At 44.0% G+C, this 27,097-nt stretch overlaps 2 protein-coding genes across 3 annotated transcripts; both read right to left on the bottom strand.

Annotated features, from left to right (window-relative positions):
- Positions 1-23: 23 nt before the first annotated feature.
- Positions 24-22,771, bottom strand: LOC121721042 (CREB-regulated transcription coactivator 2). Its single transcript, XM_042107601.1, has 16 exons — positions 22,554-22,771; positions 18,109-18,210; positions 17,367-17,480; positions 16,860-16,921; positions 15,422-15,490; positions 14,663-14,763; positions 11,699-11,725; positions 11,480-11,559; positions 11,299-11,348; positions 9,913-10,145; positions 7,952-8,451; positions 6,826-7,224; positions 6,415-6,765; positions 4,529-4,609; positions 4,128-4,329; positions 24-3,871 (listed from the first exon to the last, which is right to left on the bottom strand). The coding sequence occupies exons 1-16, from the start codon at positions 22,725-22,727 to the stop codon at positions 3,669-3,671; spliced, it is 2,748 nt and encodes a 915-aa protein (XP_041963535.1). The 5' UTR covers positions 22,728-22,771; the 3' UTR covers positions 24-3,668.
- A 1,108-nt stretch (positions 22,772-23,879) lies between these two features.
- On the bottom strand, positions 23,880-26,497 carry LOC121721238 (zinc transporter ZIP1-like). Of its 2 annotated transcripts, none has more exons than XM_042107988.1 (4): positions 26,242-26,497; positions 25,500-25,799; positions 25,270-25,400; positions 23,880-25,004 (listed from the first exon to the last, which is right to left on the bottom strand). In XM_042107988.1, the coding sequence occupies exons 2-4, from the start codon at positions 25,636-25,638 to the stop codon at positions 24,282-24,284; spliced, it is 993 nt and encodes a 330-aa protein (XP_041963922.1). In that variant the 5' UTR covers positions 25,639-25,799; positions 26,242-26,497; the 3' UTR covers positions 23,880-24,281. The 2 variants fall into 2 exon arrangements, with proteins under 2 accessions (XP_041963922.1, XP_041963923.1); XM_042107989.1 differs by having other exon boundaries at positions 25,500-25,756.
- Positions 26,498-27,097: the final 600 nt, after the last annotated feature.

Here is a 27,097-nt window from a genome sequence, read left to right as displayed (position 1 = left end):
ATAAAGACACACATAGACAACGCTTTATTTTGCTTGTTTATTTTTTTGTAAAATATCGTGGAGATACAGTCTTAAAAAACGTTTTGTTAGGTTTAAGAAGCACCTATGGTTTAAGAATATTATGTACAACAGACATGGTTTCCCTGGTTGTTAAAATTGTTGAAAACGAACAGCAACTGCTGTCAATATATGACTTCAAAAAAAGACAAAAAAGAAAAATGTACTGGTTTACACTGAAACAAAAAGCAAACTAACATTACTGCAACAAGTATAATTAATTTGATACAACGGCAAACATGATAAAAAATAAATCAGTAAATTATGGCCAATTTGCACATCCCTACAGCTTCGTCACATTTTCGCTGTTCAACAGCTACCCCTACTGGCAAATATTAAAACCGCAGTTATCATAATGAGGTTCAGAATAATCAAAAGGATAATCGTAAAACAATACCTCTACGGACCTGTATACAACTGTCGTGGGCCAAACAGTTAGTTCATTATGGTGGCACACATATTAACACAACCTGACCTCTTTTACAAAATCGAATGACATAACAGCACAGCACAAATCTTTAAGCAGTCTTCACACTTATAATGCCCCCTTCTGAGTGTTCTGTCTATAACCAATCTCAATGGACAGTATTGACTATTCATATTCCTTGAGACTTGCATTCCTATCAACCAACCAAGAACCAGAACAGAACACACAAGACACACATTCCCCTTACTTCACCTCTCACACCCTAAAGCACAGTGCGGCACCACATTTATGCTATTACTGAAATAACCACAAAGGGTCTGTATGACATATACCCCTAGATCACTGTCTCCGCTGCAGAATTACACTTAACATGAGGATATTAACGCCAGTGGCCTGCACTGGACTTCAGCTAGACAAATACTTCTTGGATCCATTAACCAACATTTTTACTCTTCTACACTTGCAAACAACCTGGCATGGTGACAGAGATAAAGATTTATCAACATGGAACTGGAAACAAATGAGCTGTTATGAACCTATGAACCACTTCATACAACACAGTCAATTGGCTGAGTCGCCTTCAGGCAAAATGTGACCCTTGGTAGCTATAACTGCCGCTCCATTTAGTCATTACAATAACTCTATTTAGTCATTACAATAACCTTCATTTCAACCGGAAACATCTGAAGGGTTAATTTAATTAACTTGCACTTCCAGGTTCTGTAGTTTGCATGATTCATTCCATCTCCTCTGCACCACCTTAGTAAAGGACCAAGAATGCATCGTTTCAGAACAATTCTCTTTATCAAATTCTAACGAATATCCATCTAACGATCTACGGTCAACTTCCACCATACACAAAGACCTGAACTCGACACATTCTTTGTGGAGAACCCATTACATAACTTGTTTGTTGAAAAGAGATATTGCAATGGATGGTGTGGAGGAAAAAAAAAAAAAAAAATAGTCTGTTTCATTGCCTTATAAACCACAGGCAGTTGAGATGAGGCATTTTCACAGTCCATGTCATAATGTTAGGAACTGAATGATTCCCTGGGGCGCACATTTCCTGATAGTTCTGTAAGACACAAGCCTTTTGCTTCACTTAAATGTATTTTAGACTAAGAAACTTGATAAACTCAAGCACAGAAAAACCACTGAAGGATGTGAAGGAATTAAACAAGCCAGAAAAAAATGCACAAGCACTAAAAAGATTACAACATGAAAATCAATTTCAAAGATGGCATTGTGAAATAAAAACATTAGACAACACACACACACACACACACACACACACACACACACACACACACACACACACCCACATTTATACCAATGGCAAAAACTGACAAAGCAGAGTCTTCCCATCACTCAAACCGATGATCTTTCAAAGAGCATGTTGCTTTGGTGCCTTCCGATACAACTATATAGGCTTCTCTTCCATAAATTATACATTTATATTCATATAGATTTATGTATAACATTTACATACATGTACATCAAGACTGACTTTTTTTGTCCAAAAATACATTTTTTTGTCAAAGTATGTACTAACATACTAATTTTGTTACACAAAAATAGGTCATTCTATGACTATGGCCTCTTTCAGGAATACCCATGTGCAAAAGCAAGCAGGGGCACTGGGCAGGTGTGTCAATCACAGTGACAAAGTTACCTGACAGAATTTTCTGGCTCCAAGCAGTAATACATGTTCAAACGAGTTGAACAATGCAAGATTTAAAAAAAAAAAAAAAAAAAAATAATACAATTATAAAGAAAAACAAAAACACTGGGAAAGTAACAACTACAATACATGTCAATAAATGTTTGGTCATTTGCATCACAATAATTTAGTACATAAATATAATTGCAACAGTGATCTGTGATGTGGCTTCATAAGGATGTTTGTTTTCTTTAAGACTGGTACACAGACAGGTGCACGTTTTTTTTTTTTAGGGGTTTGCACGCTTGAAACTTGCTTGAAGAGATCCTTAGGTAGGTCATGTAGAATGTGATGTTAATAAAATGCTCATGATAGCTCATAGAACAGCAGACAGTGAAGAGGACTGAGTAAATCCATTAGTGATGACATGCTCAGAGTCCTCAACAAACTGCCGTCAAAATAATATGTGCTTTTTAAAAGGTCTCTTCATTACTTCAAATTAGACATACACTAGTTACTGATGTGACATATTAACAGCATTTTTTAAGTTAAAATTGGGTTGCTATTTAAAACAAATGCATCATCATAGGTTAAAATGCATACAATTAAAAACACATACTATTCGTATAGATCACTAGTGACAGCATGGTCTTGCACACAGTGATTATTTTCAGACAGGGCTATCAGCAGTCTGAATCTGCGACATGCCAGCGTCTATGCTTGGCTGCATACTGCTCTTAAACCGGATGCATATAATGGCAGAAACAGTGTCGTGGCAATGGGGCTCTAAGGATCCCTTTATACATCTGACCCTCCATAGAGCATCAAGAGCTGGAGGATCTATCCTTCACAGGATCTATCCTTCAAAGATGCACAAGTTACAGTGAGACCTTCTCCTTAACTACCAAGTGACCCCTTGCTTTTGATCAGAAAGAAAATGTTCAGTGGTTCGGTGATTCTTGGTCATGTTTTGAGGCCTCTGAAAAGAAAACTTGGTGACATTTCAAGCATGTCCCTATCCAGGTTACACTGGATATTCTGACTCCAACAAGTCTTCAAGTTTAGCTGACTTCTTTTTGTCATAAAAGTGATATATCACATGCACTGATGCCTTTTTGTTGCGTTAAGTGCATTTGTTAACATGCAGGTAAGACCCATACAAGCTAATGCCTAGATTTGCATTGCTATCCCATGAGCGAGACCGCTAAGTGCCTGCATATAGCAAAACAAAAACAGGAAAAATAAACAGCTGGATCATTCTTATTTTGACATTAAAAAGCATTGGTCCCATTCTTGAACCTTTAGAAGTCCCCCCCTCCCCCTCCCCCGTCCACTCAAGGAGAGAGAGGAGGATCCCCATCATAGGAACAGGAGCCTTCACCTCTGACCCGCTCAGTCCTAGAGCGGGGTACTGAGCGTTCTCGACCCACTTCTCCTCCGTCTTGGTAGTCCACTCTCCTGTTCCCGTGGGCTGCTCCTTCTGCACCTCTAGGCGGTGGCCCCCCACCGCCCCAAGTGCCGTCACTTCAGGCGGTCGGAGCGGAAGGAGTCCTCCACCGCCGGGTCGGCCAGCAGGAGGTCTCCGTCCGTCAGCATGCCCAACCCCTCCAGCGCCAACGGGTCCATTCGGAGCGAGTCGTCGCACGAGAAAGAGTCCACTTCAAAACCCGGCACGCCAGACAAAGCACTGGTGATCTCCTTTGACAGACCAGGTGGAGAATCTCCTACAGCACAGAGAGAGTAAGAAAAAACAGGAAACTTTCATGCAATAGCAAGTCATTCATTCTGAGTCATTCTCATGCGTTACAGCACAAAATCTTTATTGACTGACTGTTTGCTTTTCTAAGTCACACTTGGAAGAACTTAACATAACATGTCCAGTTAAACAGTTGCCATGTGTTTCTCCTTTTTCTCCATAACTCTCCGTTTATTTGTCCATTTCGTCATACACAACCAGCGGAAAAAAAGCACTGCCCTTACCCGTGAGTATAATGTTGGGGACGTTGTGCCGTCCCCCTCCACCATAGTTCTGGTTCTGGTTGGGGTTGCCGAGCTGGTGGTCTGCTGAGTCCAGAAGATCCAGAACCGCCTGGTATGAGCCGTCCTGTACTTTCCCGGAAGAGGAGCCAGTGCCCAAGCTATGGTTGAAGGACAGGCCCTCTACCTGAGTGTCCATGTTAAACTACAAGGACAAGAGAGGCCGGAGCAAACATTAAAAAACATGAGACAACATCATGGGAACACCTACCAGGAACAAACAGTAAGCACAAAACTATAATGCATGTTGTAGATCACCAACGCTAACATGACACACAGTCATCTAACATAAGTGTTCACCTGTATACAAAAAAACCCCATAAGAACCAGAAGGTTGTACCCACCTGCTGAGTGAGGTTCTGGTTCTGCCTGCCACCAAGCTGCAGGCTCAGGTACGGTTCTTCCAGCAGGGACAGCAAAGCATCCTGGACACAGACAGACAGACAGACAGACCGACCACAGCCGTTGAAGTCATGGAAAAACACTGAAGTCAGGATGAGGATGACTCAACCCTGCATCTGGGAATCTCTGTTCCAATAAAACCTAATAGCTGCTTTATGGCAACACCATTCGGCTAATCATGAAGCTCTTTAGCAGACCCCTATATAACGGGAGAGATTCTGCTGAACTTGATTATCGTTTTTGTTTTTTTTGTTTTCATGTCCTTTGAATGAGGTCACTGTCGAACAAACACTCCCAAAACACATACTCCCACACACACTCACATCAAAAGTTTCACCACTCTCACTGTCCCTCATTAGACCATGACGAAGTCATAAGGGTCATGCTCATAATATGGACCCTTTCAAGAGAGCATCATAGTTGGCCCCACAAGACTTCCTTTTTAACATTCCATATGTTATCTTAATGCAGAGGAAGTAGATTGGGGCCCAAATAGAACGTTCAAGCATTGTTTTTGTTTTTATTGTTGAAAGGGTCTATTACATAAGGGATAAAGTAATATAATCCCATTTGAGACTGGGGGGGGGGGGGAACGCTTTTTGGCTTTTGTCTAAGGGCTCACACACTCTCACGCAGGAGTGTGGCGTCAGTCCCTCACAGGCGGCGAGGCGGCTCTCTGATCAGCTCAGCTCAGTTTGCTCTGCTCTCCGCTCCTCTCCACCGTCCTAAAAATAGAGCGTCGCCTCAGAGGCCTTTGTGTGGTCCTCATTACCTCAGCAGGCTTCTCAACTTTCTCTTTCTCGCTCTCTCCCTCCCTCTCTCTCTATCACTCTCTCGGCCCCTAAACATACCGGGTGGGCACTCATCAGATTCGGCAGTGGCGTGCTGGGCACCAGCCAGGTTTGTGTTCAGATCCATTAGTTCCGTAGTTCCTCAGTGACTCATGGACGCGTGCAAATATAAAGCCAGTGCTGATTCTCGGTCTCCCTCTGCTCCAACACGCTTCTCTGAATTCATCAGGCTATTGCAAAACTGCTGGTGAGCCAAAGGAGGAAAATGACGCGCGCACACACACACATACGCACACACACGCACACATACACACACATACACACACACAAACGCACAGACGCGCACACACACACCTACCTTTAAGCAATATGAGACACGAGCCACTTTAACTTCTGGCTATAAATGGGAGGGGCCAACCGCCGCAGGCAGCAGACTGCGCATGCCTCACCTGAGAGAGGGACTGACGGGGCTTCCCCTTGCGGCTCTCGATTCACTGGTAACGCTCTCTACACCACTTCCTCTATCTTTATCGCCGCAATTAGCTCAAACTTTCCTTCACTCCCAACAGTCAAGACAAAAGCCAGCTGCTTTGCATCTCTGCCACAATCACTGCTACTGCATGGAGGTGAGGTGTTCAGCCTCTATGTAAAGCAGTGGCAGACAGCAGGGCACTAGAGATCAGTGCAACAAACGGGTTTGTGGTAATGATATGAGCCAGTGAAAACATACTTCAACCAAGATTTTAGAGCAGAGACTCCCAGAATCTAATCTTTGCTATAACGGTCCTGTACAATTTATGTACTCACCCCATCAACCACTGTATCGTGCTGCAATAGATCAATTTGCACGGTTTGCTAAATATGCTCTTCACTGTGATTAATGCATATATAATGTCTTCACTGTTATATAACATGTATAATGTGTTCACTGTCTGTTATGTATTGTAGGTCTAATGCATTCACTGTGATGTAATGCAGTTACACTATGTCAGCGTATTAAAATCTATCTTCCTAATGTAAAGGCACAGAAGACTCACATTATAGAGAAGATCATTGGCGAAAGACTGGCTGATCTGCTGGAGCTGTGGGAGACCCTGGTCCTGATGCGCCATGTGTTGTTGGCTGTTCTGCTGCTGCTGCTCGTTGCAAGGTGCCTGGGCGTCCGGCTCCTGCTTGCACAGCACATTCTGGCCTGACATGTCCATGCCACCCTGGTCCTGACCTTGCATGGAGTTGGAGGCTGGGCCTGGCCCTGTACTGGGTAGATGCTGATGCTGCATCTGTTGCTGCTGCATCTGCTGTTGTTGTTGCTGCATCTGCTGCTGCTGTTGTTGGTGCTGCTGTTGCTGTTGTTGTTGTTGATGTTGTTGTTGTTGCTGCTGCTGCTGCATCTGTTGTTGTTGTTGTTGCTGCTGCTGCATCTGCTGTTGTTGTTGTTGTTGGTGGTGGTGTTGTTGTTGTTGTTGTTGGTGTTGCTGCAACTGCTGTTGTTGCTGCATCTGCTGTTGATGCTGCTGCATCTGCATGCTCTGCGTCTTGCGCAGGTTCTGCTGGTTGTGCATCTGCAGCTGCATGGCTTGTGTCCTCTGATGCTGCTGATGATGCTGCTGCTGCTGCTGCTGCTGGTGCTGCTGGTGCTGCTGCTGCTGGTGCTGCTGCTGCTGGGCAGACTGGTGCATGGGGGTTTGCTTCAGGGGCAGGGGCTGGCCAGTCTGGGGGGAGCCCAGGCCTGTCTGTGGGGGGTGGTGGGAGGCAGGGGAGCCAGTCTGGGGCTGCTGGGGCTGGTTGTAGGGGTACGGTGGCAGCCGCTGGTCCATAGGAAGTTTGCTGGTGTCCAGAGGTACACCCTGTGAATCAAACAAGCAAATAAACAAAGCTGGCCCTTAATATTGGTTTGAACAGGTCATATTACCTTTCTGGGACACAAAAGGCATGATGGCACAGTGTTCACCTTACTTGACCTACCCTACTGTGTTTCCGTCAAATTTGAGTATGTCCATGGTTTTCTCTGCCACGGGGGTTCATACAAGGCATAACATTTTGGGTGTTTTATTTAACTTTTTTACACCTGTGGTGTTCACGAGTCAAAAATGACCAGCCATATATGTTAATGAGTGAGACCGCAGTATGTATAATTGAGTCCAGAAGTCCCTATTGATCAAACTGACTTTATGTGTGTGTACATAAACACGCATACAAACACTCCCCTCACTTCCCCTCTTTGCTTCTATGACACCCCCCACTTCCCCCAATAGAATCTTTTCCCCGCGGAGTTAATGGGCTCAAGTCAATGAGTTCAAAACATGTAATGCTCAATTTAACTTAAGTTGATAAAAAGGTCCATCACAATATAACGTATTACTATGGATTTACAAAAAACTAAAGGCAGCGTTTTTTTTTTTTTCAGCAAAGACTACCGTTTGTTGAAACTTCACATATGCAATGTTTAAAAATAATTATGTGATCCTCTACCTAGCACATCCATACCCCACTGTGCTATTTGATTGCTACTGTTTAGTGATTTCCAGGAGTAACATTCTGCTGCTGCTGGTGTGGCTGGCGTCTGGTGTTTACCTGCGTGATGGAGGAGAGGGTGGGTGACATGGTGGGGGAGAACTGCTTGGCGTGGTGCCTCCGGGCATCCGGGCCCATGGGTAGGATGAGGGGCGAGAGTTGTGCCCGCCGGCGGGGGGAGGAGCTAAGCTGGGTCTGGGGTGTCTGACCCTGGACCTGCCCATGACCCATGAGGGGCGCGTAGGAGCCCGGGCACGAGCCGGAGCCCTGTCCGGCGCCCGAGCCGTAGGCCACCTGCTGGAGAGTCTGCGGCTGCTGACTGCTGAGCGAGGAGCTGCTGAGGGACGAGCGCAGCGATTGGCTGCTGAGCGAGGATGGCAAGGAGGGGGAGGAGCTAAGCGAGGACTGCAGCGAGGGGTTGCTGAGCGACGAGTGCAAGGAGGTGGAGCTGAGGGAGTTGGGGAAGGAATGGCTGCTGAGCGACGACTGGATGTTGGGGTTGCTAAGCGACGACTGGAGTGAAGGGTTGCTCAGCGTGCCCGGAAGAGATGCCAGGAGACCTGAGAGAGAGAGAGACAGAGAGAGAGAGAGAGAGCGAAAGAGAGAGATGGCGGTGGGAGGAAGAGAGGGATGGAGTGAGAGAGAAGAGGAAAGAGAGAGGAGAGAGAGAGAGAGATGGGGTGGAAGAGAGAGAGGGGTGAGATAAAGAGAGAAATGGAGAGCAATGAGAGAAAGAGATGAAAGACAGAGAGAGAGAGACAGAGAGAGAGAGAGAGAGAGAGAGAGAGAGAGAGAGAGGATAGCAATGAGAGAAAGAGATGAAAGACAGAGAGAGCAGGAAAGAGAGTAAGAGAGAGAAATACACAAGGAGAAGGGGAGAGGAAGATGAGAAAGAAGAGATGTATAGAGAGATGGGAAGGAGGAAACATGGAGAGACAGAGCGCATGTCAGTATAACACTTTCATCATACACTTCCTCAGTGTCTCAGACACTCACAGGAAACACCCACAACCATTCCTCTCACTTTCTAAGATGCAGTGTACTGGCTGTTTCATGGACACAGACTAACATTTTAATGTTACTCAGCTAAAGGAAAGCCAGATTGTGTCTCAGAGCCTCAAGGGGATGATTCTGTATTTTTTCCCCCTCTCCAAAGACTTATTTAGGACATGTTTTATTGCATGTAAAATCAGAACGAGAAAAATCCCCAACACCAAGGGAGGTAATGTTATTCACAGACCGCAGATATACTAACATGCAAACGCATACACACACACACACACTCATACACACACACACACATACTCATACACACACACACACACACACACACATACACACACTTACACCACCACCACCCCTAAAAGCCAGTGACTCCACACCCTGACACACCGTTTCCTGTGTGGTCAGATGTATCACGTAAAGGAGATAAGGATGTCTGCTTTTTCCGATCGCACACTCACTCACTCACTCAATCACTCACACACTCACACACACTCTCTCCCTCACAAACTCTCTTTCTCTCTCTCTCACAAACTATCTTTCTCTCTCACAAACTCTCTTTCTCTCTCTCTCTCTCTCACACACATAAGTGGAACATGGAAAGTGTTGCTTCAAGCACACCTAAGTGTGTCAGTGGCAGCGCTGACTGGCCCCCAGTTTCCTTCTTCAGCACTAGTTTTCAAACTGTATCTGAGGCATCTGGTGAGACACCACTCTAAGGCCATTTTCATTTAGGCTGCTAGCAGTCACAGTTCACTCGGACCAGAAACGGGACACAGTATGACAGTCTCTTGGCAGAGGCGTTGTGTTCTTAAGCGCAAACCATCACCAAGGGAAAACAGCTTCACTTGGAACACAGGCAGGAAGTATTGTGAGTTTGAATCAGAATAATAGTCAAATACATAGCATTACACACATCGCCACACACACACACACACACAGACACACAGACACACAGACACACAGACACACAGACACACAGACACACAGACACACAGACACACAGACACACAGACTACCTGGGGAGTTGAAGGCGTTGCTGGTGTTGATGCCGAGGTGGGTGAGGGTGCTGGCCAGATTGCCGGTGCTGCTGCCCCCACTGAGAGAAGGGTAGCCAGGCTCATCCGGGTCCAGTGGCGTGGGCAGCGGCGGGGGGAAGTGCAAGCTGGACAGGTCCGGCAGGGAACCACCCGTGTTCAACGCAGAGGGGACAAGAGGGGTGCCGGACTGCTGGTCTGGGGAGGGGAAGATGCTGTGGGAACAAGACAAGAACCAAGACAGAATGAGAGGCAGACAGACACAAGAAGAGAGAGAGACAGAGAAGAGAAGGTAGAAGGTTCTAAGACAGAAAAAAAGGTAGAAAGAAAAAAAAAAGATAAAGAAAAAGAAAAGACGCCATGGAAAAGACAGGATGTGAAAAGGGGGGGGGGGGGGGGGTGTTGAGGATCAACAGGGAGAAAGAGATGAATGAGAAAGTCAGGAGATAAGAGTAGACGAATGAGCAAGAAGCAAAGGAGAATAGAAGTGAGTTGGCAAAGGAGGGCAAATATGGGAGAAGTAAGAAGACATTCAAATTACAGTTACATGAGTGGACAGGAGGGGGTGGATAGTGGGGGAGAGGAACAGGACGCTGAGGCTAGAGGAATGCGGAGATCTGATCCGGAGAGGGCACATAAGGATGAGTGGGTGACCACCTCAAGTAAGGAGGGAGGAGGAGGACGAGGAAATAAATAAAAACATGAGCGAGAGTTATCCGACAGGGTGACTTCAGCAGCCCAAGGCCAGACTGACGCACCACAACCCCTAGGGCAGGAATGAGACACACAGACACACACATTCTCCTCTCCTGCCCTCCCTCCACCGATCCCAAAACACAAATAAAAACTATAAATTAAACCCTCTCACTCTGTCTTGGACTGAGACAAGGGACTGCAAGAGAAGAGCTGCGTTAACGCTACTGAGAGGGGGGGGTGGGGTGGGGTGGGGGGGAGACTATAAAGTCATTCCTCTGGCCCACTCCCTTGGCTAGTGTTAGTCACGCCAGCGCTGCAATATGAATGTGAAAGAGACTTAGAGGTTGAGAGATGCTGGAAGGGCAGAGCTCATTACCAATGGGTGGTTTCGGGGCAAAATTAATGGAGATTTATAGTGGCCGGTTGCGTCAAGAGCGTCCAAAAAATGTTCTTTGCCAAGGGTGAATTCCGGCCTCAGTCGCCGACAACAGCCACGCTATGCACCACTGAGTAGAGAGTGCGGCTGAGTCCAACAAATTATTTTGGCTAAAACAGTGACATTGTTTACGTGGCAATATAAGGACTATATAACCATTTACAAACAAAGGCCAGACTGTTCCTGAATTGGATAAAGAGCCCAGGGCTTGGGGATTGACTAGAGATAAGACTTACGTGATGCCAGGAACTTCACAGGACTTGGGTCTCGAAGATGGCATCGGTAACTGTAGCACAGAGACAGAGTGCCTTAAGTATATATGGATGTCTTCACAATGTACTGAGTCTTGTACCAATATACTGAATCCAATATAGCAACATACTGAAACATGGGTACAATAACAGGCAGCATCTTTACCTTCTTAGTATCCCAAGGCTTCAGCAATTTTCCTTCATCAAGAACATTCTCCTCAATAGGGGGAACAGGGTACGGAAACACTAAACAGACAGAAGACAAGTTACTACATGAGTTCAGGCCATTAGAGTCCTTAAGAGACGAGCTGAACACATATTTGCACCAAACACTGACTGCATCGTCAGATGTTAATAAAGTAGAAATAAAACGAAGGTGACTCACTTCTGCGTCCATCTGCCTCAGCTAACCCTGTTGGATAAGAGACAACAGAGAGTCACAATGATATTGTGGCATTAGAAAAGTCTGACCGGATAGTTCTCCAAAAACAGCCATTTTCCTGATGGCCCTGTAACCACCTATGGCAATGTCCATGCCAGCATTTAAGTGGTTTCATTTAGATACAGCTGGGAAAATAAGTATTGAGCACGTCAACATTTTTATATTATACATTAAGTATATTTCCAATGAGGCTATTTGCATGAAATTTTCACCAGACATTAGTATTAACTCCGATAATCCACCGATATAAAAATAACCAAACATTAAAGTCCATAGGTAGAGTTATGTGTAATAAAGTGGAATGACACAGGAAAAAAGTATTGAACACGCCTGCTGAAATTTCTTAAATACTTTGTGGAAAACCCTTTATTCATGACAGCTTCAAGGCATTTCCTGTATGACGAAACTAATCAGTCACAGTATTCTGGTGTGATTTTGGCCCATTCTTTTAACCCTTAGAACCCTAAGCTGTTTTTAGGGCATTTTCACTACCTTTATTCATAAGGATTTATTCTGGTCATTGTAAGTGCCACACACACATATTATATATTGTTTTTTTCAGCAGAGTCTAGGCTATTTCATGTATTAGTACTAGCATTGATTTTATTTTGATTTTTAAAGAATTAAAATATAAAAATCATATTATAAAAATTCTTATATTTTGACCTGTATCTCACCACAGCAAGCTCATAGCTCTACATGCATTTCATGTGTGTGTAGGGCAGACTGTCCTGAAACGGGCAATATCATTGCCATGTTGGAGGGATAATCTGGGGCTGAGCAATTTACAGAAATATGTGGTGTGTGATTTACGGAAATAAATGGCATTTTTTATTTAGCGATGAAAAATGACCATTCTGCGCTCCATATCTGTGACACGAACTGATCTGACCTGACTTGACCCAAGTTTGCCTGTTAGCATGTGTGACTATGGTGTATGCACTCATGATGATTCTCAACTTTTTACTGCATTGCCATGAACAAAGTAAAGGCAAAAAAGGTGTTTCTTTGTTGAACAAATTGGGATGCAATGTGAGCCTTGAATTGGATGCCATGCAGGAATTTGCTAGGATCTCAAAACCGGATTATGAACATGTTTTGCCATAGAGAAACACACGATAGCGTTGGATTATAAACATGCTTTGCCACAAAAACAGAAAAAAAACGTGGGGTAAGTCCAGCTATATGAAGTTATTATTTTGCTGTCACTTCGCCTGTTTTATAACCCAGAAGGATGTATTTGGCATCAAATGATAGCTCTGTGTCTCCTCTTTCATCTAACATACGTGGCATATATATCCGATCACGGGTCCGCGAGTAATTACTCCGAGAGTAATGGGTGTGCAGCGTTGGTTTGTGTACATGACGTTAATATTTTGCAGTCACTTCGTCTGTTTTTATAAGCCAGAAAGATCGATATCCATGGTACCAATGGATAGCCCTGTTTCTCCTCTTTCATCTGATATGCTTGCCATATCTATGCGATCACGGGTTCGCGAGTAATTCAAACGAGAGTAATGGGTGCGCAGGTGAACACAGAGAAGTATAGACTTTAAATATGATGCAATTTTATTTAATTTCATGATTTTTTTCCATTTTCATACTTGATCGTACAGACAAGTGCGTAGTCTCTTTGGAAAGCCCCACGTCTTCTCGGTCATAAAATAAAGGTTTTATCTCGTTGTGATGAACAGTCGCGGAGCAATGTAACAGAGAAGAAAGGGTGTGTTTTTTGACGCACTTTGCGTCAATCGGGTTCTAAGGGTTAAACATAGTCCTTTAATATTGAAGATTCCAGGGGACCCTCTTGTGAATCCTGATCTTTATCGGAACTCCCCCTATTACCGTCGGTCCCGTATTTCCACCGTCTTGCGTGTATGTGTCACTTAATATCCATTTCTATACAAACCAAGACGGCGGATTCCTAAAGAAACGCAAGCACCCACACCATCGGTGTATCTAAATTAGCTATGTACCAAAAATTACATTTCACCGTGACTCCAAGAGCTATAAACAGTGTTGTAAGGCTGCGTGTACACATCCGCTTGGAGCTCCAGTGGAATTTTAATTTCAGTACGAGAATTCTCTCTCTAACCGTTCATGTACCGTTGAAACGGCGTAAATAGGCGACCCATCAGGCCAGCACTATAACTCCGAGCGTGGTAAACAAAATCGGATATTTCAGGCAGTAAATGCTCCCGTTAAGTATAAGTATAAGTATATATACTCTTTTGATTCCGTGAGGGAAATTTGGTCTCTGCATTTATCCCAATCCGTGAATTAGTGAAACACACAGCACACAGTGAACACACAGTGAGGTGAAGCACACACTAATCCCAGCGCAGTGAGCTGCCTGCAACAACAGCGGCGCTCAGGGAGCAGTGAGGGGTTAGGTGCCTTGCTCAAGGGCACTTCAGCCGCTTTCTACTGGTCGGGGTTCGAACCGGCAACCCTCCGGTCACAAGTCCGAAGCGCTAACCAGTAGGCCACAGCTGCTCCTAAACCGTGGATCAATGGACCGTGGACCAATCAAACCGTGGTTAAGAGGCAGGGAGTTACGGTAAGCATGGCATATCAGAGTAATGTCCAAAACCCACAAAAGCCTCTGCCTGATGTGTCCGTGTGGTGTTTTACATTTTACATTTACATTCATTCGTTTGGCAGATGATTTTATCCAAAGCGACTTACACATGTCGGGCCATTCTCCCAGGAGCAACTCGGGGTTAAGTGCCTTGCTCAAGGGCACAAAGGTGGAAGCTGGGAATTGAACCCACAACTTTTCTGGCTACAGCATGCTAGCCCAGCTCCTTAACCACTACATTACCCCCACCCCACGCTTTGTCTGACGTGACGCGACGTGACGGGGGTGGGGGAGGGGGAGGGGAAGGAAGGAGAAGTGGAGCTCACCGCTTCGTCTACCCTGAGGGGTGAGCGTGTGACCAGAACTGAATGGGTCCCCCGTCGGAGGGTTCATGACGCTGGTGTGGAGAGCAGAGTCCGAGTTGGTCCTGCACAGAGAGAGAAGTACGGGGGTGAGGAGGGGAGCAGATGGCAGAGGTTAAGAGCAAGACAATGTCGGATGGACAGAATAAGGTGGGGAGGATGGAGGGGTATAAAAGAGGGGGATGGTCACGGTTGAGGAATAAAGAGATAAGCATAACCGCACACCATGTGGATTGTGTGGGGGGGGCAAAACCAAAGAGAACAGGCGTAACAAGTTTTGTATGGGGATTTTTATGGGGACATTTACAGTCCTGGTTGCAGTCACTGAAAATCAACTTAAACATCAACTTAAACACCACCGTAAAGAACATCCTGAAAACATTTCGGTCTTTTCTTTAAGACATGCACAAAGTTTTAATAAGACAAACACCACTTGTTAAGACATAGACAAGACAAGACAGCCCAGTCAGATGAAACAAATGTGTGATATCAGCCCAGGGCTTTCACATCCCCCCTATCAAGGTCACAGGTGAAGTCATGACCAGGTCATTTCCCTATGATCGTAACCTTCTGGTTTAATACAATGCAGACAAGTGAAGCTAGACTTCATTGAAGTCTCTGGATAACTGAAGTTATCGTTGGCCATTATGTGTTGGTCACTGTCTGTCTTGTGGCTTCGCTGGGTTTAGCGTAGATGCAGAGAGAGCAGGAGGATGGATTCACCTGTTCAGTGCAGTGGTGGGGAGGCGGAACAACTGGCTTTTGTCCATGGGGAAATTGCTGGACCAGTTCCTTCGTGATTGACAGAAAAATGCCAGTTATTTTCCAGACCATAAAAGAGGCGAAAAAAATGATGATTACATCGTAAGCAGCAAGGGGGTGGGGGTGGGGTGGGGGGGCTCAGAGAGAGGGATACTGACATAAAACAGAGGACAAAAAGCAGACATGCTGCTCTCCCTCTCCCTACATCTGCCAAGGTATCATTCCTGAGTCGGTTCCAACAGTGCACAAAAAACAGAGGCTGAGTCAGAGGGTGAACCAGTGTGAAGGGAGTGGGGGTGTGTGTGTGTGTGTGTGTGTGTGTGTGTGTGTGTGTGTGTGTGTGTCTCACTACAACTTCTTACAAGAAACCTTGTAGCCTATGCATAAACCTAGACCTGCAAATGTTACATAACATGTGCGCATACGTGTGTGTGTGTGTGTGTGTGTGTGTGTGTGTGTGTGTGTGTGTGTGTGTGTGTGTGTGTGTGTGTGTGTGTGTGTGTGTCCATCCATACAACTTGAATGACATCATGCTGCTGTCCGGCCATCAGAATGAAGTGAAGCGAATTTACAGCAGCCGTGAATAACGGGCCAGCGCTGGCCCAGGCCCAGTGGCCAGACACTGCTGCTTGCTTCTGCTACTGGCTGCTGACGCGCCAGAAAGCAGCCCTCCGAGTCCTGAGACTTTTAGTGGCGACTGATTGATCACCTCCTTTTCCCAGAGCACAGCATCTCTTTCCCCACCGAGCTGAAAACACTGTTTCCATTTCCAAGAGTCACTGGCTGCCATGGCAGACAAGTGCTCAGGTTTCACCAGGGCTAAAAAAAAAAAAACCATGGCAGAGACAAAGTAGCACCTGATAGAATTTGATAGTGATGCGCAGGCCATAGGTGCTGCATCACTCTAAGTCAGTTTCCCCCTCTCTGACATTGGTTTTTGGTCCTTTGTTTTAGTAGAAGCGGAACAATTGCTGCATTAAAGAAAAGGATGGAAGAGATTTCGAAAAAAATATATATATATATACACAAGTCCTTCTTCACAGCTGATGAAAGAATGAAAGGAGTCAGCATGTCAAAGGAAGAAGAAAGAAAAAATAAACTGAGAATGCCAAAGGGGTCTTTTTGCAAAGAAACTCAGGGCTATGAAAGGGGAGAAAAACAAAAAAGAGAGAGAGAGAGAAGCTGAAGACAAGCTCTGTGGTGTTAGTCCCACTGGGTTAGTGCGCAGCAGCGTACAGCGCTCAAGATTGCTTAGCGAATGCGAGCCTGAGTGAGGCCTCAGAGACAGGAGAGCCAGCGAAATAACATGGCTAAAAGTGAGCCGAGCGGGGAGCTGTCCCTGGGGGGGGGGGGGGGGGGGGGACCGCCCGCACTACCGCACTCGACGGGGGCACCTTACCTTCGCCAGCTGGGGTCGGGTGGCGGAGACAGGTAGGCGGAGCTGCAGTGAGAGTTATCCACCTGAGAGCACTCGGTCAAGGGCGACATCTCACCTCATTAGAACAAACAAACAAACACACAACACAGCCCTGCTTCTTTCCTAAGTGTGGTTATCAGAAGATAATAGCAGTGCTATTAGACATGGCACAAACTAGCCTTTTCCCTTCTACTACTACTGAAGAGAAAAGATGGTTGGTTACTTTAGTGATTCAACTCACAGGAAAAGGTGGCGGAACAAATGTATTCATAGTTCCATATCATACAGTCTCCAACTCAGCTATTTATCTATTTACAAAAATGTGCTGCCGATGGCCCTCCTCACACCTTTTTCTTTGTCAAATAACACAAATCCATGATCCCATTTCTCTGAGAGCACATAGTACATGGCCGCCCTGGCAAAGAGCAGTGGAGTGGGCATGTGTGTGCTCTGTTGTGCTGGGAGCAGCAGGCTGGAAGGAAAGGATACTTGTCTCCTGTAGGGCCGGCTCGGGGAGATGAAGCGTCTGTCTCTCTGGACCCTCTCCACAAGGCCGTGGTGCCGAGTGGACCGGCTGGAGTCCAGGTTGGAATGGAACGGGCCCTGAGAGAGAAAGAGAGGGGGAGGGACGGGACAGGACAGAGAGAGAAAGAAAAAATAAAGAGGAGAGGGAAAATGAGAGAGAGAAAGAAAGAAAGAAAAGAGAAAGAGAGGGAAAAGAGAAAAAGAGATGAGGGAGAAAAAAAAAAGAGAAAGTGAAAGAGGGGGAGGTGGATGAGTGGGAGAAAGGGAGAGAAGAGAGAGAAAGATTGAAAGGGAGAGGGATAAGGAAAAAAGGGAAAGAGAGAGAGGAGTATAAAAGGGAGGAGAGAAGGGCCCAAAGAGGCACAGAGACCCAGGAAAAAAGAGAAAGAGAGACAGAGACAGAGACAGAGACAGAGACAGAGACAGAGACAGACCGAGCGTGAGAAAGACAGAGGGGAAGAGAGGGGTGATGAGCCATAATGAGCTGTTGTTGTCTGACTTGCAGCTGATCTGCAGGGAACTATCATAACGGGTGTGGACTCATTAGAGAGACACCATGAGCAACAACAACAAAAAACTTTTAAGGTGAGGCTTACACTAAAAACAAAGCAAGCTCAGGTGTATACTTTACTCAGCTCCGGTTTTTTTTTTTTTATACTCTTCGCACCACATTCCAAGATCAGCGCACACAAACACAGCGTCTCACCTGGAAATCGGCCGCGTTTCTTCCGATCTGGTTGACGTTTGGCAGGGAGCCCCCGTAGTATGGTCCCTGAGTTCTGGCAAGGCGCACCTTCTGAGCCTGAATCTGGAGAGCAGACAGACAGACAACACCCCAACATGAGTCACCACAGACAGCTACTAGTTACTCTGGTTTCAGAATTCTGCACTCAACACATAGGCCTACATGTGCACACTCTCTAACACATGCTCTAAAATTAGTCAACCCACATGAAACATGTCTGACACATCACAACAACCAAACAAAAAAAGGAGTACACTGAAGCCAGACATAAGTCATTCAGTTACTTTAGTTATGATACTAATACACTAGAATACAGAATGCTTCAGCCATGCCATAAGGCCATAGGTTACTAAGGGCCATCTGCTACCAGCCTGAAGTCACACAGGGCAATGTGGTGGCAATCAGTCAATCACAGTGGGTCACTCTGCTCACTGAAATTGTGGCCTGCTCCTGCTACCACAACACAAAGGTATGCTTTTCACCACAGAACCCAAGACTATCAATATTAAAGAATCATACATGGATGTTGTCAGTCAAAATTTCATCACAATGTTATGACTGGAAGTCAATAATGCTGGTAGTGGATTGCTGTCTGCAATACTCTGCAGTACAACAATCGCATCATCTCAACAGCTATGAGGGGAGGAGGCACAGATCTAGCAAATAAGTACCCACCAGGCTATACACCTCATTGCAAATAGCTTACTCATCAGCAGACCAGCACATTCACATAGCTCCCGCACAGACAATTCAGTGCATCAGTGAGGTACGGCCATATTATGCAATGAATAATTTCATTGCATAAGTAGGAGTCTAACCATAACTTATAATAAATAAGCATAACTTTGATCAAATAGTTTTGGCATAAATAATTAAGCTATGTTTATAATCATCCACTCTGCCAAGTATTAGAGGGATGGTATGCAGAGGTTTCCATACTGCATTGCAGGCAGTGTAATGTTATTGTTTCTCTGGCTGGATTTTCTCTGTTAGTAACCAGTGCTGCTGATAAACATCTACAACAATGCACTAAAAAATGTGACATGGTTTTCACTGAAACTTAGCCTAAATGAGGAGGACAACAAAAAAAATACTGTTTCAACACAGGGGATATTAAGAAGATAGGAAGAGACATTTTGAGTGGTGGGAAGTCCCTCAAGTAATCAACATTTCTCATTATGTTTATCTACAGGTTAGTTGGCTAAAATGCAAGCGCCACTGGCGTGAAGAGTCGTCTGTCCACATTAACTCAAGCGCCTCACTCGCGGCAAAAAATTACACAGAAAATACGCCTAATTTCAGCAACACATGGCAGGGAAATGGCCAGTGCCCAAGTCTAAAGCGGGACGGAGAGGGTGAAGGTCACCCAGGCATGGAGGCATTTCTTTTTGAATTTCTTTGTCAAAAGAAGAAATCGCTCAATCATGCATCCCTGAAGCAGCTGTCCTTCTATAGGCCATTTAAATCAAGCCTCCATAATGATGGGTGTTGGTATTTCTTAGTGTAGGGCCTATGGCCTTCCGGCATTATCACAAGCAAACCATTGTTTAACGTTTCCCTAGACCAATGGCATTTCGCATTCCAAATCAAAGCGAAAGGGCTGGAAGAAACAGAGAGAAAAGAGAAAGAGAGTGGAAGAGCATGAGCAAGGACAAAAAGACAGGAATAACAGTGACAGCATACTGCTTTGTGTTGCTGGCTGAAGTGACACTGGAACAACATTTGGACTATACATCAAAATGCAAGGGGAACACGAGGACACGGCAATGGTGCAGGGACCCATACATGACAATGGATGAGGTGGAGGAAAAGAAGGAGGAATGTGAGTGCAAGGACAAGACATACAGAAATGCCTGTGATATCAAATTAATTTAGATCAACCTTCACGGAGGGGCTTGCAGAGCCTAAGTCGAGAAGACTTCTGGGAAAGAGCAGCCTTTCAATGGAATGATTTATTCCATCTGATTTAATTATATTAGCAGAGGGAGGAGGAAAAACATCCGGATTTAACACAAACCAAGATTTCTCTCCACCACAATCCATTCTAGCATTTTACTTTCAGTGCAGCACTGACAGGTATATTAGGCTTGAATCAGGTGCTGTGGTGGTCACTACAGTAGTAAACTATGACATCTGTGAGACACTGCACAATAAGTTACCCAAGGACAAATTGAACACAACCCAATGAATTCTTTTTAAATATTACTGATATACCATAGAGATAGTGAAGTAAAAAATCGTACCGCAAACAAGCAACAACAACTACGTCTGTTCCAATAAAACCATTAAATACTGTAAATATTATGTAATATGCATGAGTTGTTTACATTAGAATTATTGCCCCTGATGGATCAAAGCCGACATCATGACAATTTAGTTCAGGCTAATGATGCTGTTAACTACAGTTCTTTCCATTACAGTTAAAAAGAAAACCACAGCTCTAAATATCAAATCCTCTACTGCCTTGAAACACACACACACACACACACACCTTTTCTCAGGGTCCTGCTTGTCATAAGACATTCTTACCCACCACCTATGTTTCCTCACATCACTTTGAGAATCTGTGAGGTGACAACTGTTTTCACTTGAGCATGGCTGCATCAGCATCCTGGATATGGGTGTTAAATCCCCAGTCCGAGCTTGCTGCAGCAAGAGGTCTGACAGACTGTCCATGTCAAACCAAGAAGAAGAGAATCCCTCTTCAAAACAGCAATAAAGAAAGTCTTAAGCTCAGGGACTGTGTGGGTGTATGTAATTTTATGGGCGCTGAGAGAGTGCACAGGCGCAAGGATAAGACAAGGAGAGTCTAGCCAGAGCATATAGTAAACTGTGTTTATGTATGGACCTCAGCAGACCTAGGCCTTGGCTACTCATTTAAACCACATTCAAACACAGGTCTTAGAAATCCTTGTAGTGACACTAAAATTATTTCATTTAGAATTAACCATGTGTCCATGCTCTAGAGAAAATACTGTGGAAGGCACCAATACACAACAATAACCTTGCAGAAAACCTTGGCCATGCTCCTTGTAAGTTACTTCTCACATCTTATTCTTACACCAGAGTCATTTTATTTCAATAAATAATCAATAAATCGCTCTAAATAACACTAAACATAGACTAATTCTACAAAAACATATATATATGTTATTATTATGTTGTTATAATGTATAGCATTATTTTGATTAGACCAGTAGATGCAGCAAATAAGATGTTAAATAATGTCATATTAGACACTTCGCAGATGGAAACAGGACGTACGTGCGGACGAATGATAGACCATCTGGTCTCACAACCCAACGTGTCAAGTTCGATCGCAACGTTGTTACATCTCAGAGGCAGTGATGGCTGTCTCTAAGATCATTTTAAATTCAGCCTGGCTCGGGAACGAAAATCTCGTTTAAAAGATCTGTCATTTGAGTGATATGTATGCATGTTCATATACATCTGCAGACACCATAAATTAATTAAACAAACAAACAAACAAAAAACATGAAGCCTGAGCATGCCCAAAGCCAGGTTTGAGCTTGAGTTTAGAATCCTGAGATGACAATGTTATTGAAACTGACACAGGTTGCTTGCTTCAGCTTCCCAAATCAGAGCGACAAGTAAGTGATGTGCCACTGATTTAGCCAACAACCCGTAACCAGTTACGGTTTCTTACTTATAAGTGACACAATGCTTTGCATGATTATGAACAAGTTAAATAACCGACAAAACGCACAAGATGTGTGAAAAAAAATCGCGCCACTGTTTCCTAAATAAGAAGACAGTAAACATAACAACTGTACGTTTCAAGAAATTAGCTTGTTGAATATATCCGTAGCATAACGTTAGCTAGCAAACGTTCAGAAAGCTACAAGCGATAAAAGTAATCTTGCAGACTAACAGGTAACAGTACATTTATTTAATTATAATGTAGGTTAAGAAAGTTTAACATTAAAGACAATGAGAGCAGTTACATTCTTAAGCAAAATACAAGAAGTTGTAATACGACTTGGTTAGAGTAGCCTACGCTAGCTAGCTAGTTAGTTAGTTAGCCTCGCTAACAAGTACTCATTCCTCATCCGTCAAAATAAAATAAGCAACTGGACGCTTGTTGATAGCTAATGCTAGACGCGTTTCTTCGCTAACGTTAGCGACAACGCCATGCAAAGTGTTGTACCACTACATTGCGTGGTAGGACTTGCTACAGCGACCTGTCAAAATTTCACAAGTTCTTTCAACATGCGAAAATGACCGATGATGGCCAATTGACACTTTTTCTACGTATCTACTACGTCCAGTGGTTAGGAAGCTATTTCTTGTGTTTGAGGTCTACCGCTAGCTAGCAAGCTTTCCACCGAATACCCAGGGAGGCCTGTCTTACCTCCAGCTCGTCCCCGGTTCCCTCCACTACTTACCCGAGTTGAAGTAATGTCCATCATGACCTCCTGAAACGCAGCAGTCTCTTCGGCCTGACGCTGAGTGTGCAGGGCTATTTTCTCGCTAAACTTTCGTGGGTTTGACACCCCGGATCCAGGACCTGTATTCGGTCCTGGTCCGGGTCCGCAGCCGCTTGCACTCGCAGCGGACATCTTCTACAACTCTGTGACTTCCCCGCAGACCGAGATGATCTGACTTGTGGAGAGGGCAAGAGGGGAGGAGAAAATAGAGCCATCTCGACAGTTGCCAACACGGCCTTATGGGACATGTAGTTTTTGGCTTTCTTTACTGAGCGTGTTGCCAGCAAATTATTTTCACCATCTCATTCTTGTCTGTCTCTATAGTCTATCTAATAGGCCTACTGAATTATGATGTCAGTTTAAGTTTAATTCCGAAACAATACTAGGTCTAGGTCTACTTCTTCACACTTTGTCTATGCTATGTAGGCTATGTAGGATCATGTTATCAGTTTCTTGCGTATTTCATCAACATGTGTGCACAATATTTAAGCCTTCTTCCTTTGTTTTGTGGAGGCATAATACCAGTGTTTGGAAACGCAATTGTAATAATAATCATTATTCAACCAGAGGCCTACTTTTTATCTGCAGGCCTTGGTAAGCATTTGTCCTACTATACCACTACTATTGTAATTCAGGTCTCATTTCACACGCTTACACAACCCCACAGAATGTCCACAGCTGCAGATCACTATTCTTTATTTAAATATGACAGAAGAAGTGTGTTAAATATATGTATTCTTTCGAAAGGGTCTCACACCTACAGAGCTCCTGAAGGACCATGGTGGGAATTATCTTTTTAGAGGTGGGAATTTACTTTTCAGAGCCCCTTTTGCATTCCCTTCCAATAACTTTTGCATTCCCACACAAAGTTAAAAATATTGCGAATGCAAAAGGGGCTTTAAAAATAGATTCCCACCTCTTAAAAGATAATTCCCACCACGGTCCTTCAGGAGCTCCGTACACACCTCATTTACTTTGTTTAAAATATTTTTTAAAACCTAACTGCTATCTATCAGTGAGAGATGATTATTTCTCAGTATACTAAGTGAAATGTGTATTGTAGCCTATTTACTTATTTTACACAATCCTGGAAGAACAGATTTTAATATTGTAAATTTAATTCAAATTTTAATTCAAATATTCACATAAGGTGATTGAGAGTGAGTGAGTGAGTGAGATGACCCGTTTGATTTTTTTATTTACTTTTTTTATTTTACCACATCTGAGAAAAGCCACTTAGTGGCCAAATGGCAATCCACTAATCATGTATGATTGAGTCAAATCAAACATTATATGTTTTATGGTTAAATTAAAGAGCATGTTAAAGGGCAGAGCATTACATGTTAAGTGTGTCATATAATAGTTAACAATAGCTGTTATTAAAGAAAACACTTGGGCAAGGACAGTCCACATCCAGCTAACTGAAAACCACCATTTTAACAATTAATATGCATTACAAAATAGTATTTCTCCTCTGTCGCTTTTCACAAACATTAGAGCCGATATGTCTGACAAGCTGAAAAGACAAAAACACATCTAATTACATCTCAGCCTAATCTGCAGTAGACCAAGGTGTGCAGGCTCCACTAAAGGATTGCATTATCTCAATTATAAATCATTATAGATCATTTCTTCTCCATACAAAAAAAAACAGTTCACAAGAGTTGTCAAATGCTATTCTGCCCTTTACAGTTTGATAAACAGCACTCCAGTCACGACAGCAAAACCAGTGAGCAACAGTGCCACCTTTGGGATGCGATCCTTGGGAGAGCCGAGCTCATGTGGCAGGATCTCCATGAAGGTGATGTAGATGAAGGTTCCAGAAGCCAGGCCTTCCAGGGTGGACCGAGCCAGTTGGTGCTGTGGCGTAGACTTCATCTCCGTCAGGCCGATGCCCAATGCCATGCCCAGTGGGGACATGATGGAGAAGAGCAGGAGACTCCCTACAACTGCAGCCCGTTTTAGCCGACTCTGAGCCAGCTTTAGGGAAAGGCTGAAGGCGATGATACTCTTGTGGATTAGCAAGGCCAGGCAGATTTCCAGGACCTGCTGCGAGTCTTGTTGTAGTCCTACTGCCAGGCCTTCAAACACAGAGTGAAGGGAGAGGGAGAATACCAGGATGAAGGCGCGGATGGCAGAGTGCGAGTTAAAATCAACATGGAGATGGACACCATCTGTGCCGGAGCCTCGCCTGCTGAGTTCTGTCCGTGCGTGGCTGGATGAAGCCACTTGGTGTGTGTGTCTCGGGTGGTCTTTGTCATGTGCTTGAATGCCAGACCCAACCAACAGCGCTTGTCTCTCTTCTGAGATGTTCCCAGACTCATCTCTGAGGGCTAAGACAATCTGCTCCATTACCAAGACCATAAAGAACCCCATGGCCATGATGAACTCAGGGAGAGGGAAATGCAGCTGAGAGATAAGACAAAGGGAAAAAAGTGAAATTTTACAGCTCACTTCCCCTTTTCACAAATAGGTACATGAACATTGGACCCATTATAAATTTAATGGTGCAAATAAGGTGTCTTTATGACATTGCCCATAAGTAATTTATTATTGTATTAATTTATGAAATGTCAATCAAAGTGATTAATTGTACTTATGAAGTCATCAACTCATCTGAGAACTATATTCTGATTTGTATTGTGCAACGATATTGAAATTATATATTCTTTACCGTAATGCCAACATTTTGGAATGCCCGGTTTATCTCTGCCAGATAGTCAGGGATGAGGTCCAATAAACAGGTGGCCAAAAACACTCCACCAGCAAAGCAGCTTACATAGCTCAACACTTTGTGTCGGATTTCTGTGGAACAGAACAACACCAAATGTTTATTAGGGACTGCTAAATTATGATTACAATTTGTATTTTCCCATTCATGGTTATTTTGGCCACTGCCATTACCTGGGTTTGTGCTCCAGCGTCCTGTGCCCCGTATGATGCACAAAGGGGCCAAGCCGAAGAGGAGTGTTGCTGAGAGCAGCACAAACAGGGCGCCTAATTTTATCTCCAGTCCGGGAATTGAGGCAGATGTCTCCTCCATTTCACAACAATGCCAAGTCAGGAAGCCCTTGACAAGAGCTCACACTCCTTTATTTATTTCTTATGTTTACCTCACCTCAAAGGAGTGCAAGAATAACAGCTGGCAACTTTCATTGAGGCTTAAATAGTGTAATAGTTATAATAATGTGAAGGGTAAACACCCTGCCAAAACAAGACAAAAAAAACAAAAGGCCTAGTTATCAACCTCTTGTGCTACTGAAATCCAATAAACATTCACACAGCCTTATAAAAACGAATACTCTTATAAGCACGGATTCTTCAGAGACAAGACAAACATAACTAAAAAGCTCTTATATTTTAGCCTTCAAGCGCTATACTATACTCTCAAAAGACAAAATGTAAACACACACTTACAAAGACAGAGATAGAGGTAGTATACATTCAGGTGCATGGGTGAATTATAGGTTATTAAAAAGAATCGCACAACGTGCGCTTGAGCGTTATCAAAGCACGTGTAGAATGCAGAGTGGTAGTCGCTTTAACAATGTTTGCTTTCGAGTTGGATGATAGAGAGAAGAATCAATCGTAAACACTTTGCCATGATCAGATGTCATGCTTGAAGAAAAGTTTCAGCCGAACTTACGTCGCTTCCTCCTTCCTTACTCTTTTTTTCTGATCACATTAAACCGTTGTTTTCAGATGTGTAGACTACGAGATATGGTTGGCCAACATTACTCGACGTCTGTTTAAAGACGATAGCCGTTTTTCATGTAGCTGGTGTGGTATTCGTTTTCGTTTGGGAAGAATGCCCTGGACCGCCTTGATCAACGTCGTGTTCCTGTTTTACGGGAATGTGTGAGTCAAATCACCCCCACATCGGTCAGCTGAGTAAACCGCAGAGTATGCTAGTGGGAGGGATCCCATCCCGAATACATTTTGGGCATATCTTCTCGGAAAGACATGTGTTCCAAACAATATTTGTTTTGGGTAGGCCTAATTAAAATGACTAGCCTATCATGTCACTGTCCGCTCAGCAAATAATTTGGGTAGGCTATTTGCCAACAGAAGATGGTCTGTTAGGCTATTTATTTACCATGGTCTGCAGTACAATATTAAATAGACCACTGCAATATGTTAAGCTGAATGTTAGGTCATTGAATTAGCCTTTTTTTTTTTTTTAATAAGATAGGCTACAAACATGCTCCTCATGTTTAGGCTTCTGTTTGTTCTTATGATTATATCCTGTAGCTGAATTTGTTAGTCTACACTTTATTATTATTCAGTAGAAGTCGCACCTTGACCTGGGAAATTAAGGATATTCAGGTGAAAGCTCCAAAATAATGACAAATAACAGTCATCACGTGTAATGTAACAGACTGTCTATGGTAGGTTGCAATCTTTCAAGGTTATGTACTGTTAGCCTGGGTGTTCCCATGCTGCCTTGCGCGCGATTTGATTCACGCTGCTAAGGCAGCCTGGAGACCATGGAGCAAATTTTC

The sequence above is a fragment of the Alosa sapidissima genome, chromosome 10 (assembly GCF_018492685.1).
Source record: "Alosa sapidissima isolate fAloSap1 chromosome 10, fAloSap1.pri, whole genome shotgun sequence".
NCBI lineage: Eukaryota > Metazoa > Chordata > Actinopteri > Clupeiformes > Clupeidae > Alosa > Alosa sapidissima.
This window is presented reverse-complemented; position numbering and strand designations above follow the sequence as displayed.